This window comes from Mercenaria mercenaria, chromosome 9 (assembly GCF_021730395.1).
Source record: "Mercenaria mercenaria strain notata chromosome 9, MADL_Memer_1, whole genome shotgun sequence".
Classification (NCBI taxonomy): domain Eukaryota; kingdom Metazoa; phylum Mollusca; class Bivalvia; order Venerida; family Veneridae; genus Mercenaria; species Mercenaria mercenaria.
Window position 1 is genome coordinate 31,911,353 of NC_069369.1, and position 13,057 is coordinate 31,924,409.

The window sequence follows — 13,057 nt, forward strand, 5'->3', positions numbered from 1 at the left end:
ACCTTGTGACCTCTCTAGAGGCCAAATTTTTCATGGGATCTGTATGAAAGTTGGTCTGAATGTTTATCTTGATGATGCATAGGTCAAGTTCGAAACTGGGTCAACTGTGGTCAAAAACTAGGTCAGTAGGTCTAAAAATAGAAAAACCTTGTGACCTCTCTAGAGGCCATACTTTCATATGGATCTTCATGAAAATTGGTCAGAATGTTCACCTTGATGATATCTAGGTCAAGTTCGAAACTGGGTCACGTGTGGTCAATAACTAGGTCAGTATGTCAAATAATAAAAAAACCTTGTGACCTCTCTAGAGGCCATATTTTTCATGGGATCTGTATGAAAGTTGGTCTGAATGTTCATCTTGATGATATCTAGGCCAAGTTTGAAACTGGGTCAACTGCGGTCAAAAACTAGGTCAGTAGGTCTAAAAATAGAAAAACCTTGTGACCTCTCTAGAGGCCATACTTTTGAATGGATCTTCATGAAAATTGGTCAGAATGTTCACCTTGATGATATTGAGGTCAGATTCGAAACTGGGTCACGTGCCATCAATAACTAGGTCAGTAGGTCAAATAATAAAAAAACCTTGTGACCTCTCTAGAGGCCATATTTTTCAATGGATCTTCATGAAAATGGTCAGAATTTTTATCTTGATGATATCTAGGTCAGGTTCAAAACTGGGTCACATGAGCTCAAAAACTAGGTCACTATGTCAAATAATAGAAAAAACAACATCATACTAAGTTCAAAACTGGGTCATGTGGGAACAGGTGAGCGATTCAGGACCATCATGGTCCTCTTGTTCTTATAAAAAAATTGAGTTTCTTGGTTAAAATTTTTCTCAAAACTATAAGAGCTACAGCTTTGAAGCTTTGCACACTTATTATATGCTCGAAGGGACGTATTATGTTATGACGCTGATGTCCATCTGTCTGTCTGTCTGTTCGTTAGCAATTTCGTGTCCGCTCTGTAACTCTTGAACCCCTTGAAGGATTTCAAGGAAACTTGACACAAATGTTCACCACACCGAGACGACATGCAGAACGCATGTTTTGGATGTCTTACTTCAAGGTCAAGGTCACAGGAGTCAAAGGTCATATCAGTTTGTTTCGTGTCCGCTCTGTAACTCTTGAACCCCTTGAAGGATTTCAAAGAAACTTGACACAAATGTTCACCACACCAAGACAACGTGCAGAGCCCATGTTCCGGACGACTCGCTTCAAGGTCGAGGTCACACTTAGGGGTCAAAAGTCTTATCAGTTTGTTTTGTGTCCGCTCTGTAACTCTTGAACTGCTGGAAGGATTTCAAAGAAACTTGGCAGAAATGTTCACCACACTGAGACGATGTGCAGAGCGCATATATGACTTTGCTTTGTGTATATTGCTCTGCATTGCAGTGCTCTTGGTTTTATTTGGCAGATCTCTTTTTTGTTTTACAATTTTTTTTTTTACTTACTTCCCTTTTATGTTACTATAAATAGCTTATTTTGAAACTTTTTTATTATTGGCCGTAGGGAAAAACCGAGACCACTTTTCTGTTGTACAACATGGATGGTACCTCTAATTTTTAGGTGTATTTATACATACCTGTACCTGATAAGGATTTTTTTTGTGGACTTTGAATATTTTTTTGTGGACTGAGATTTGTTTTTTGAAATTTTCCTTTTGTTGTGCCACTTGTTTGGGCTACAACAGTCAAGTTCTTTAAATTTTGCTCCCATCCTGTGATGTAATCCTTAGGGCGTATATTGCCCCGCTTGGCGGAGCTCTTGTTTATCATCATTAGATGACTATGTAGGCCAAGAACCATAACTCTTACCTGCATTTTTAGCTCACCTGTCACAAAGTGACAAGGTGAGCTTTTGTGATCACGCAGCGTCCGTCGTCCATCTGTCAGTCCGTGCGTGCGTGTGTGCGTAAACTTTTGCTTGTGACCACTCTAGAGGTCACATTTTTCATGGGATCTTTATGAGTATTGGTCAGAATGTTCATCTTGATGATACCTAGGTCAAGTTCGAAACTGGGTCATGTGCGGTCCAAAACTAGGTCAGTAGGTCTAAAAATAGAAAATCCTTGTGACCTCCCTAGAGGCCATATTTTTCAATGGATCTTCATAAATATTGGTCAGAATGTTCATCTTGATGATATCTAGGCCAAGTTCGAAACTGGGTCACGTACCCTCAAAAACTAGGTTAGTAGGTCAAATAATAGAAAATCCTTGTGACCTCTCTGGTGGTCATATTTTACATGGGATCTGCATGAAAATTGGTCAGAATGTTCATGTTGATGATATCTAGGTCAAGTTCGAAACTGGGTCACGTCCGGTCCAAAACTAGGTCAGTAGGTCACATCATAGAAAAACCTTGTGACCTCTGTAGAGGCCGTATTTTTCATTGGATCTGTATGAAAATTGATCAGAATGTTCATCTTGATGATATCTAGGTCAAGTAAGAAACCGGGTCAACTGCGGTCAAAAACTAGGTCAGTGGGTCAAATAATAGGAAATCCTAGTGACCTCCCTAGAGGCCATATTTTTCATGGGATCTTCATAAAAATTGGTCAGGATGTTCATCTAGATGATATCTAGGTCAAGTTCGAAACTGGGTCACGTGCCATCAAAAACTAGGTCAGTAGGTCAAATAATAGAAAACCCTTGTGACCTCTCTGGAGGTCATATTTCTCATGGGATCTGCATGAAAATTGGTCAGAATGTTCATCTTGATGGTATCTAGGTCAGATTTGAAACTGGGTCACGTCCGGTCCAAAACTAGGTCAGTAGGTCAAATAATAGAAAAACCTTGTGACCTCTGTAGAGGCCGTATTTTTCATTGGATCTGCATGAAAATTGATCAGAATGTTCATCTTTATGATATGTAGGTCAAGTTTGAAACTGTATCACGTGCATTCAAAAACTAGGTCAGTAAGTCAAATAATAGAAAAACCTTGTGACCTCTGTAGAGGCCATATTTTTCATGGGATCTGCATGAAACTTGGTCAGAATGTTCATCTTGATGATATCTAGGTCAGGTTTGAAACTGGGTCAAATGCGGACAAAATTTAGGTCAGTAGGTCAAATAATAGAAAAAACCTAATGACCACTCTAGAGGCCATATCTTTCATGGGATCTGTATGAAAGTTGGTCTGAATGTTCATCTTGATGATATCTAGGTCAAGTTTGAAACTGGGTCACAGCGGTCAAAACTAGGTCAGTACGTCTGAAAATAGAAAAACCTTGTGACCTCTCTGGAGGCCATATTTTTCATGAGGTCTTCATGAAAATTGGTGAGAATGTTCACCTTGATGATATCTAGGTCAAGTACAAAACTGGGTCACATGCCTTCAAAAACTAGGTTATTATGTCAAATAATAAAAAAACCTTGTGACCTCTCTAGAGGCCATATTTTTCAATGGATCTTCATGAAACTTGGTCAGAATTTTTATCTTGATGATATCAAGGTCAAGTTCAGAAGTAGGTCACATGAGCTCAAAAACTAGGTCACTGTGTCAAATAATAGAAAAAAACGACGTCATACTCAGTTCATGTGGGGGCAGGTGAGCGATTCAGGACCATCATGGACCTCTTGTATTAGAATAGTTGCCCTTTTTGTACATAGAAATTCTGAACCGTAACTCACTTCTTACATACGGTCCAGCACTTGCAGACGAGCAATGGCACCAATAGGCAGTGCTCTTGTTACTCTTTAAGTGTAAGACAGTACCATTGATCTTATACATCATTGTAAATGGTAATAGGAACCTTTTCACTTTATTAGTTATGAATTTATCATCAAATAACAATTTTGACAAAGGTATTTTCCATCATAAATTTCAGTCCTTTTTCTGACAGCATAAAAGTAACATTTCTATCAAAGTTTTTTTAACATTTAATTGCCAGATTTTTACAGTTAGAAAAATATGGCCACAATAATTTATATTATTAAAGATCTTTTAAAAATTCATGCCACCACCCTTAGGGACCTATAGAATGATTATATTTTCTGTCTGTATCTTGCACATTAAAGCTGCTACCGTATATATCCGGCCATACGTCGACTTCGGCCATAAGACGAGAGCCTACTTTGGATAAAAAATCTTAGATTTTCAACTTGCCCCGACCATAAGTCGAGGGATGGATAGTTCTAGCATTTTAACAACTGCTATGGCACAAAAAACTGTGAAAAGAAAAATGTTTCTAGCAAGTTATCTTTCTAATTTCGCTCGCGATTTTGTTACGTTTCCTCGATAAATTATTACTGCCGTAATAGTGTTGAAGTATACTGTTAGTTTTACAGTAAAGGCATATATAATTGAACAAACAAAAATAAAAAATAAAATTTTCCTTTATTTTATTTCATTTTATGACCAATAAATGTGTTTATAACGATAGTCAAACATTTGTTAATTACCGTACAAACAAGCATTAAAATACGCGATTTATCTAGCACCATTAACAAGCGTGAAAAATTACTAAGTGAAAAAAAAAATCAATAATCAGACACATGAACAAAATTAAAGATTTGTAGTTGTACCTACGTTTCAGTGGTTTATCCATCAGTCATTAAAATCCATCAGACTCACTAACATAATCACTATCAGTAATGACACTAAATCACAGGGATCAAGACCCTCTTTGTTCTCTTTCATAAATTAATGATCCATTTAGTTAAAAAAAAACCCCTGATAAAATGCAATAAAACTGTCAACAACTCTCAGATGAAAAATCAATGCAGTTGCAGCAAATTATGTTGTCTTCTCCCCGCCCTCCGCTGTCAATCAAACTGCCCTTAGCCAACCAAAGATCGATAAAGGGCCATTCAGTGAGACATGACATTTACCTCGGCATACTTCAAAACAACACCTGGGATATTGTTTACAACTTGTTAAGACAATGAAAGTCTTTTGAAGCTGTAAATTTCAAAGCAAAGGGGAGTTGTACATTTGAAGGTTGTAAGCGGTTAGAATTAATTGATTTAAATTGGCTCTGATTAGCGAGATTGAAAATGTGGCAGTGGATCTGTCTAAGTGTACCATTAAACTGTTAATTGTTTGCCGATTGTGACAATAGGTGGTAAGATAATTAATGCCCCCGGCATGTATCAACAAAAATGGAATCAGAATGACATCAAGTTCTCAATTCAAACCAAAACTCAAAGTCCTTTGTAACGATCTGTTAAACTTTATAGATCAAATGGCCAGTAATTATCGGCAATTTGTGAGATGCCTCGTGTCAGTTTTGTTGTTCACAGCAGTTTGATCTCGGTTAAAGGTATAATAAAATTTACGATTTTTTTCATTTTTTTTTCAAAATACTATTAACATTTAATAAAACTAATTTTGTTTAGTTACGGAACGTAACGGCAATCGTTGTTTTTAGCCTAGACAATTAGTGCGCAAAGAGTAGTTTCCCTTTATCAAAATGGCGAAAATCATAACAAACTTATTAGAATGCCTTACATGCGCTGTGTTCGATCCGAAAATGGATAGAGGATCATGACTACGTTTAGTTATGCAGCCAAAAGTCGACCCTTGACTTCAGAGCTAATTATTTGGCCAAAAAACCTCGACGTATGGCCGGAAATATACGGTATTTATGAAAAAACTTATTTACTGACTTCTTGGATCGGACAGTAGATCATGAAGCGAACTGATTGGTTTGGGGTAAAAAAAATGAATTTAGATTAAATGATGTCTTTTTCAGAATCACATCAATATGCCGGTGTTTTCGACTGCTGTCAGAGTACAGAAAATTATACTGTGATTTATCATCCTTCAAGGAGATCTTTACTCCAGTGTTGTATATGTGTCATAAACTACCCAAACATAAATATCCCACAGAATTACAGGTAAGTCAGCCGTCTTGTGTTTTGTTTTGTAAAGCAACTCAAATACAGGTTTTCAAGGGAAAAAAAAACAAAAATTTTCCCCGAATGCTTTAATAATATTATTTAAATTGAATTTTAATTTGAACATTTTGTAACAGATCATATTTGGTAACAGCATTTTCCATGTTTACTACAAATCCAAGTTTGAAAGGCTAAAAAGATTTGCAACAGTTATTCTTTCTACTCTTAGTTACTCTTTTGTTCTTCTTGAGAACAAAATCAATATATTCCGCCATTTTTCATGTAGTATATCATAATAGTCTCTTCAGTTTGATTAATTTCTCAATGCACTTGTAAAATTTGCATTTTCATCAAATCCAGTCTAAGGGTATCGTAAAAGTTCACTGTATCTGTAAAAGAAATGTTTGTAGTTCCATTTTTAAATTAACATGACTGACGAATGTTAATGAAATACACCTTTTTTATTTCACCAGAGCATGTTGTGCTCAAGGTGAACTATTTGGATTACTCACTTCCGTCGTCATCAGGATTTTCTTTAGATGACATCTCGTCTTAAACCATTAGTTGCAAGCTGATGAAACTTGTCTTTGATGTTTCTTAGTGGTCCTCTGCAAAAGTTGTTTAAACAGTTCCATTTGGTCGCACAGGGAGGGCCACTGGAGCTAAAATTGGAAACATCTCCAGAATGACTGGTCCAATTTTAAAATATTTTCATACGAATGTTAGGATTATTGAAATAATTAAGTTTTGTCAAGTTTGGCCGCCAGGGGGCGTGGTCACTCTTCCTTATATGTTTATAGTGGAAACTTAAAAAAGCTTCTTGTCAAGAAACAGCTGGTCTGATTTTAAAATAATCTTATACATTTGAGCCTTGAGTGACCATCTACTAACATCTCTGAATCTACATGCAAGTGTTCAAAGTAATTGGTAGAATAATTTCTGTTGTTATACCTGTTTGAGTGTGAGACTGGTATGTGGCACAGGACCATCATGGCCGTCATTTATTTGATTATTATGTCTCCCCCAGGAGACATATTGTTTTTGCCCTGTCCGTCCGTCCGTAAGTCACACTTCATTTCCGAGCAATAACTGGAGAACCATTTGACCTAGAACCTTCAAACTTCATAGGGTTGTAGGGCTGCTGGAGTAGACGACCCCTATTGTTTTTGGGGTCACTCCATCAAAGGTCAAGGTCACAGGGGCCTGAACATTGAAAACCATTTCCGATCAATAACTAGAGAACCACTTGACCCAGAATGTTGAAACTTCATAGGATGATTGGTCATGAAGAGTAGATGACCCCTATTGATTTTGGGGTCACTTCGTCAAAGGTCAAGGTCACAGGGGCCTGAACATTGAAAACCATTTCCGATCAATAACTAGAGAACCACTTGACCCAGAATGTTGAAACTTCATAGGATGATTGATCATGAAGAGTAGATGACCCCTTTTGATTTTGGGGTCACTCTGTCAAAGGTCAAGGTCACAGGGGCCTGAACATTGAAAACCATTTCCAATCAATAACTAGAGAACCACCTGACCCAGAATGTTGAAACTTGATAGGATGATTGGTCATAAAGAGTAGATGACCCTTATTGATTATGGGATCACTCCTTCAAAGGTCAAGGCCACAGGGGCCTGAACATTGAAAACCATTTCTGATCAATAACTAGAGAACCAGTGTGTTGAAACTTCATAGGATGATTGTACATGCAAAGTAGATGACCCCTATCGATTTTGGGGTCACTCCATTAAAGGTCAAGGTCACAGGGGCCTGAACATTGAAAACCATTTCCGGTCAGTAACTTGAGAACCACTTGACCCAGAATGTTGAAACTTAATAGGATGATTGGTCATAAAGAGTAGATGACCCCTAACGATTTTGGGGTCACTTCGTCAAAGGTCAAGGTCACAGGGGCCTGAACATTGAAAACCATTTCCGATCAATAACTAGAGAACCACTTGACCCAGAATGTTGAAACTTCATAGGATGATTGATCATGAAGAGTAGATGACCCCTTTTGATTTTGGGGTCACTCTGTCAAAGGTCAAGGTCACAGGGGCCTGAACATTGAAAACCATTTCCAATCAATAACTAGAGAACCACCTGACCCAGAATGTTGAAACTTGATAGGATGATTGGTCATAAAGAGTAGATGACCCTTATTGATTATGGGATCACTCCTTCAAAGGTCAAGGTCACAGGGGCCTGAACATTGAAAACCATTTCTGATCAATAACTAGAGAACCAGTGTGTTGAAACTTCATAGGATGATTGTACATGCAAAGTAGATGACCCCTATCGATTTTGGGGTCACTCCATTAAAGGTCAAGGTCACAGGGGCCTGAACATTGAAAACCATTTCCGGTCAGTAACTTGAGAACCACTTGACCCAGAATGTTGAAACTTAATAGGATGATTGGTCATAAAGAGTAGATGACCCCTAACGATTTTGGGGTCACTCCGTGAAAGGTCAAGGTCACAGGGGCCCAAACATTGAAAATCCATTTCCGGTCAGTAACTTGAGAACCACTTGACCCAGAATGATGAAACTTCGTAGGATGATTGGTCATGCAGAGTAGATGAACCCTAACGATTTTAGGGTCACTTTGTTAAAGGTCAAGGCCACAGGTGCCTGAACATGGAAAACCATTTCCAATCAATAACTTGAGAACCTCTCGACCCAGAATGTTGAAACTTCATAGGATGATTGTTCATGCAGAGTAAATGACCCTTATTGTTTTTGGGGTCACTCCGTTAAAGGTCAAGGTCACAGGGGCCTGAACATTGATAACCAGTTCCTGATCAATAACTTGAGAACCACTTGACCCAGAATGTTGAAACTTTATAGGATGATTGAACATGCAGAGTAGATGACTCCTATTGATTTTGGGGTCAGTCTATTAAAGGTCAAGGTCACAGTGGCCTGTTCATGTAAAATCAGTTTTTGGAAATAACTTGAGAACCACTTGACCTACAATGTTGAAACTTATTAGGATGATTGGACATGCAGAGTAGATGACCCCTATTTATTTTGAGGTCACTTGATCAAAGGTCAAGGTCACAGGAGCCTGAACAGTGACTTGAGAACCACTAGGCCACGAGTGTTGAAATTTAGCGGGATGACTGGACATGCCAAGTAGAAGATCCCTATTGCAGCCAACCATCAGTGTCTCTTTGACTTTCGCTCCTGACCCCTATTGACTTCTTGCCCATAGGACTTTGCATTGGGGGAGACATGCGCTTTTTTACAAAAGCATTTTCTAGTTAGTTATGGGTACGTAATAGTAAATTGTAAAATGAAAAAGTCTGATATTATTTTTCTTTCAGAATATGATTAATGATTTCACTGCTAGCTGTGAGGAGCCCTGCAACAGGAAGAAGGCACCATTGGTAATGCAGAAAAAGAAACCAAAACCTCTCAAAATGTTTGAACCCAAGGTGGAAGAAAAGTAAGTGTATTGGTAGTGTTACATTTTATGGTTGGATACCATGAAGTATGCAAGGAAGTTAAGAATAAGATCCCGCTGGCATAGCTAAACAGGCAGAATGCTGATCTATGAGTCAGAAGGTCATGAGTTTGATCCACAGAATGTTGTGTATGTTCTCCATAAGTATTTGATAAAACTTTTAAGGCAGTATTTCTGAGGTCATTATGTCCCCCACCTCTGATTCATGTGGGGAAGTTGGCAGTTACTTGTGGAGAACAGGTTAGTACTGGTACAGAATCCAAGAACACTTGTCTGATTAACTGCCAGCTGTTACATAACTGAAATATTGTTGAAAAAAGAACTAATTAAACGCATACACAAAAAAAAACATCACACACAATGAAGTTAAGGTAAAAGTATAATAAAAAAAATGTTTTTGAAAAGTTTTGAAGAGAAACTTAACGAGCTTAGTTTGTATTATACATACAGTAATACTTAATCTCTAACTGGTTCTCAGGCAGTCAGTTACATTACTCTTGTGTATGTTGTATTAGCAGAACAGTATTTGAAGATTTTATACTTTGATTTCACATTCGTAGTAAGTTCCCACTTATACGTGAAGGGCAGCGTACCTTTACAAACAAATATGTTGTATTTACTCTTTTTAACAGTTCACCTGGTTATCTTAGTAGGCAGAACACAATAAGATGAAGCAAAAGGTCATCAGTTTAATCCTAGTCCCATCATATGTTCTCCTTGACAGTTTGACAGAAAGCAGTATGTCTGAAGTTATATGTCCTCCTCCTCTGATTTATGTGGAAAAGTTGTCAGCTACTTGCCGAGTGCTAGACAGTTCTGGTGAAGAATCCAGGAGGACTGTAGGTTAATAACAGCTATTGCAAAATGGAAATTCTGTTGAAAAAAATACGTTGAAACCCATTGAATGAACTTTAAATTTTTATACAGTATTTTTAGCTCACCTGTCACAAAGTGACAAGGTGAGCTTTTGTGATGGCTCGGTGTCCGTCGTCCGTGCGTGCGTGCGTGCGTCCGTAAACTTTTGCTTGTGACCACTCTAGAGGTCACATTTTTCATGGGATCTTTATGAAAGTTGGTCAGAATGTTTATCTTGATGATATCTAGGTCAAGTTCGAAACTGTCAGTAGGTCTAAAAATAGAAAAACCTTGTGACCTCTCTAGAGGCCATATATTTCACAAGATCTTCATGAAAATTGGTCAGAGTGTTCACCTTGATGATATCTAGGTCAAGTTCGAAACTGGGTCACGTGCCATCAAAAACTAGGTCAGTAGGTCTAAAAATAGAAAAACCTTGTGACCTCTCTAGAGGCCATATTTTTCAATGAATCTTCATGAAAATTGATCTGAATGTTCACCTTGATGATATCTAGGTCAGTTTTGAAACCGGGTCACATGCGGTCAAAAACTAGGCCAGTAGGTATAAAAATAGAAAAACCTTGTGACCTCTCTAGAGGCCATATTTTTCATGAGATCTTCATGAAAATTAGTGAGAATGTTCACCTTGATGATATCTAGGTAAAGTTCAAAACAGGGTCACGTACCTTCGAAAACTAGGTCAATAGGTCAAATAATAGAAAAACCTTGTTACCTCTCTAGAGACCATATTTTTCAGTGGATCTTCATGAAAATTCGTCAGAATTTTTATCTTGATAATACCTAGGTCAAGTTCAAAACTAGGTCACTATGTCAAATAATAGAAAAAACGACGTCATACTCAAAACTGGGTCATGTGGGAAGAGGTGAGCGATTCAGGACCATAATGGTCCTCTTGTTAGTCAAATTCTTGATATTTCATCGCCTCTAGACTGCCACAGAGAAGTACAGATTACAGAGTATCAATGTTATTTGTAACTTGTTAACCTTCATCATCTTTCTATAGGTTTGATGGAAGAAAGAAGGGCAGGCGTGGTACAAGAGACTTTAATGAGAAACAAAAAATGATCCACAAATACAAGAAAGAAATGAAAGGTGCTGTAAGAGAACTAAAGAAAGACACAAGATTCCTGGCAAGACAGAAACTGCACGAGACGATGGAAAAAGACTTTGAGAGAAAACGTAAAGTGAAGGAGATTATGGGTGGTCTGGCACATCAGGAAGGAGATTATAAGAAAATGAAACGTGGAGTTAAACCAGAGTGATTTGACATGGTCTAAACATGTAGTTAATGAATACTGCATTTTGGATAATAATGCACTATGGTGTTGGTTTCACAGGTATTCACATATAGAGGAAGTTGTGAATTCGAAACAGCTGTGAATATAAAGAAGCATTATATCCAAAAGAATAGCCAGCTCTGAGGTACATGTTCTTCACAAGGCAGCTAGGGCTCTTTTCTATCAAATTGCAGTGGTGCGAAAAATAACTGACATACAATAGTTACCAGGCTTTTGTAGTCTGGTGGAAAAGGGGAAAAGTGTTGGATTGATAGTTGAGTAGTTTGTCATGTTGATCAACTAATTGGGCCATAAATATTTGTGAAAATTTAAGAGACTTCTGCCAATAAGTTAGCTTTTGCATCTACATGTACTTCTTGCTGGGAAATCATAAATTGATCAGCGGAGACTGAGTTACGTCTGGTACAAAATCTGGGAACATTTAGATTGTCTTGTTTTACTGAGAAGGAGGTGTGACAAAATAAGTTACTGGTGAGGTTAGATAAATGTAAGAATATCATTCTATAGAAATTGACATCAAGTACCTGTCTTTATTGCTAATATTCTAATGCAAAATAACATTAACTTGGTGTTGGTTTAAAATTGTTAAGAAATATTAATTTTACAGTGAATTACCAAACATGTAATTGGTCTATAATGAAATAAAAATTTTTAGATAACATACCTGTTTGATTGGCTGGTCCACTGGCAAGTAGAAAGAACAAAGTAAGGGCAATTACAGGCTACTGACCTCAGATTACTTGCCCTTAATCTCTGTATGTTCAAGCCCCGCTGGGTCCTAGTGTTAATTCATACACTGGGCATATCAAAGATTGATGGTTCTGCTTGGGTTCCTATTTATGACTGAAATAGTGCTGTGAGGGGCTTCTAATGCCTTCCTCAGCGATTAAGCTAGAATTGCTTGTAAAACCTGAATTGAGTTGGTGTCATTTGTAACAAAGCAAATCAACTACCCAACCAGAGGTAAGGGAGTATGTGGAATAATGCAATTCACGGTTCAAGGTGCATAAACAAAAGGAAGATTTAGTAAAAATTGGTTATACAGACTCATGAAATGAAATTGTTAGTTTATTTTTGTTTTAAATTGATTAAAAAATTATTAATGGTAAGCATTTTGTTAAGATTTTATGTATTTTTTCTGATGAATTAAAATGATATTACTAGACACTGTCTGGGTGTTTATGTTTTTAGCTCACCAGTCACATAGTGACAAACTGAGCATTTATGATCACTCTTCATCTGTTGTCCGTCCATCCGTTCACAATTTCTTGTGAACATGATAGATACCACATTTTGCAATCGATTTTAACCAAACTTGCACACAATTTGTATTGGCATAATATCTTGGTTCGTTTCGAAAACTGGCCAGATCAAATCATGGGTTCCAGAGTTATGGCCCCTTAAATGCTGAAAATTTGCTTTTTTGGCTTGTGAACATGATAGAGACCACATTTCGCAATTGATTTTAATTATACTTGCACACAATTGTATTGGCATAATATCTCGGTTCCTTTCAAAAACTGGCCAAATCCCGTCATGGATTCCAGAGTTATTATTATTATTATTATTATA

The 13,057-nt window shown here is 37.4% G+C and overlaps 1 protein-coding gene across 1 annotated transcript in view; it reads left to right on the top strand.

Moving 5' to 3' along the window:
- The window catches only part of LOC123546856 (nucleolar protein 14-like), a 64,175-nt gene extending 51,525 nt beyond the window's left edge, over positions 1-12,650 (top strand). Inside the window, exons 18-20 of the mRNA XM_053551159.1 lie at positions 5,696-5,840; positions 9,172-9,293; positions 11,191-12,650. Of these exons, the coding sequence (XP_053407134.1) occupies positions 5,696-5,840; positions 9,172-9,293; positions 11,191-11,449 (526 nt within the window). The 3' untranslated portion in view covers positions 11,450-12,650. The remainder of the gene's footprint in view (positions 1-5,695; positions 5,841-9,171; positions 9,294-11,190) is intronic.
- The last annotated feature ends 407 nt before the right edge of the window (positions 12,651-13,057 follow it).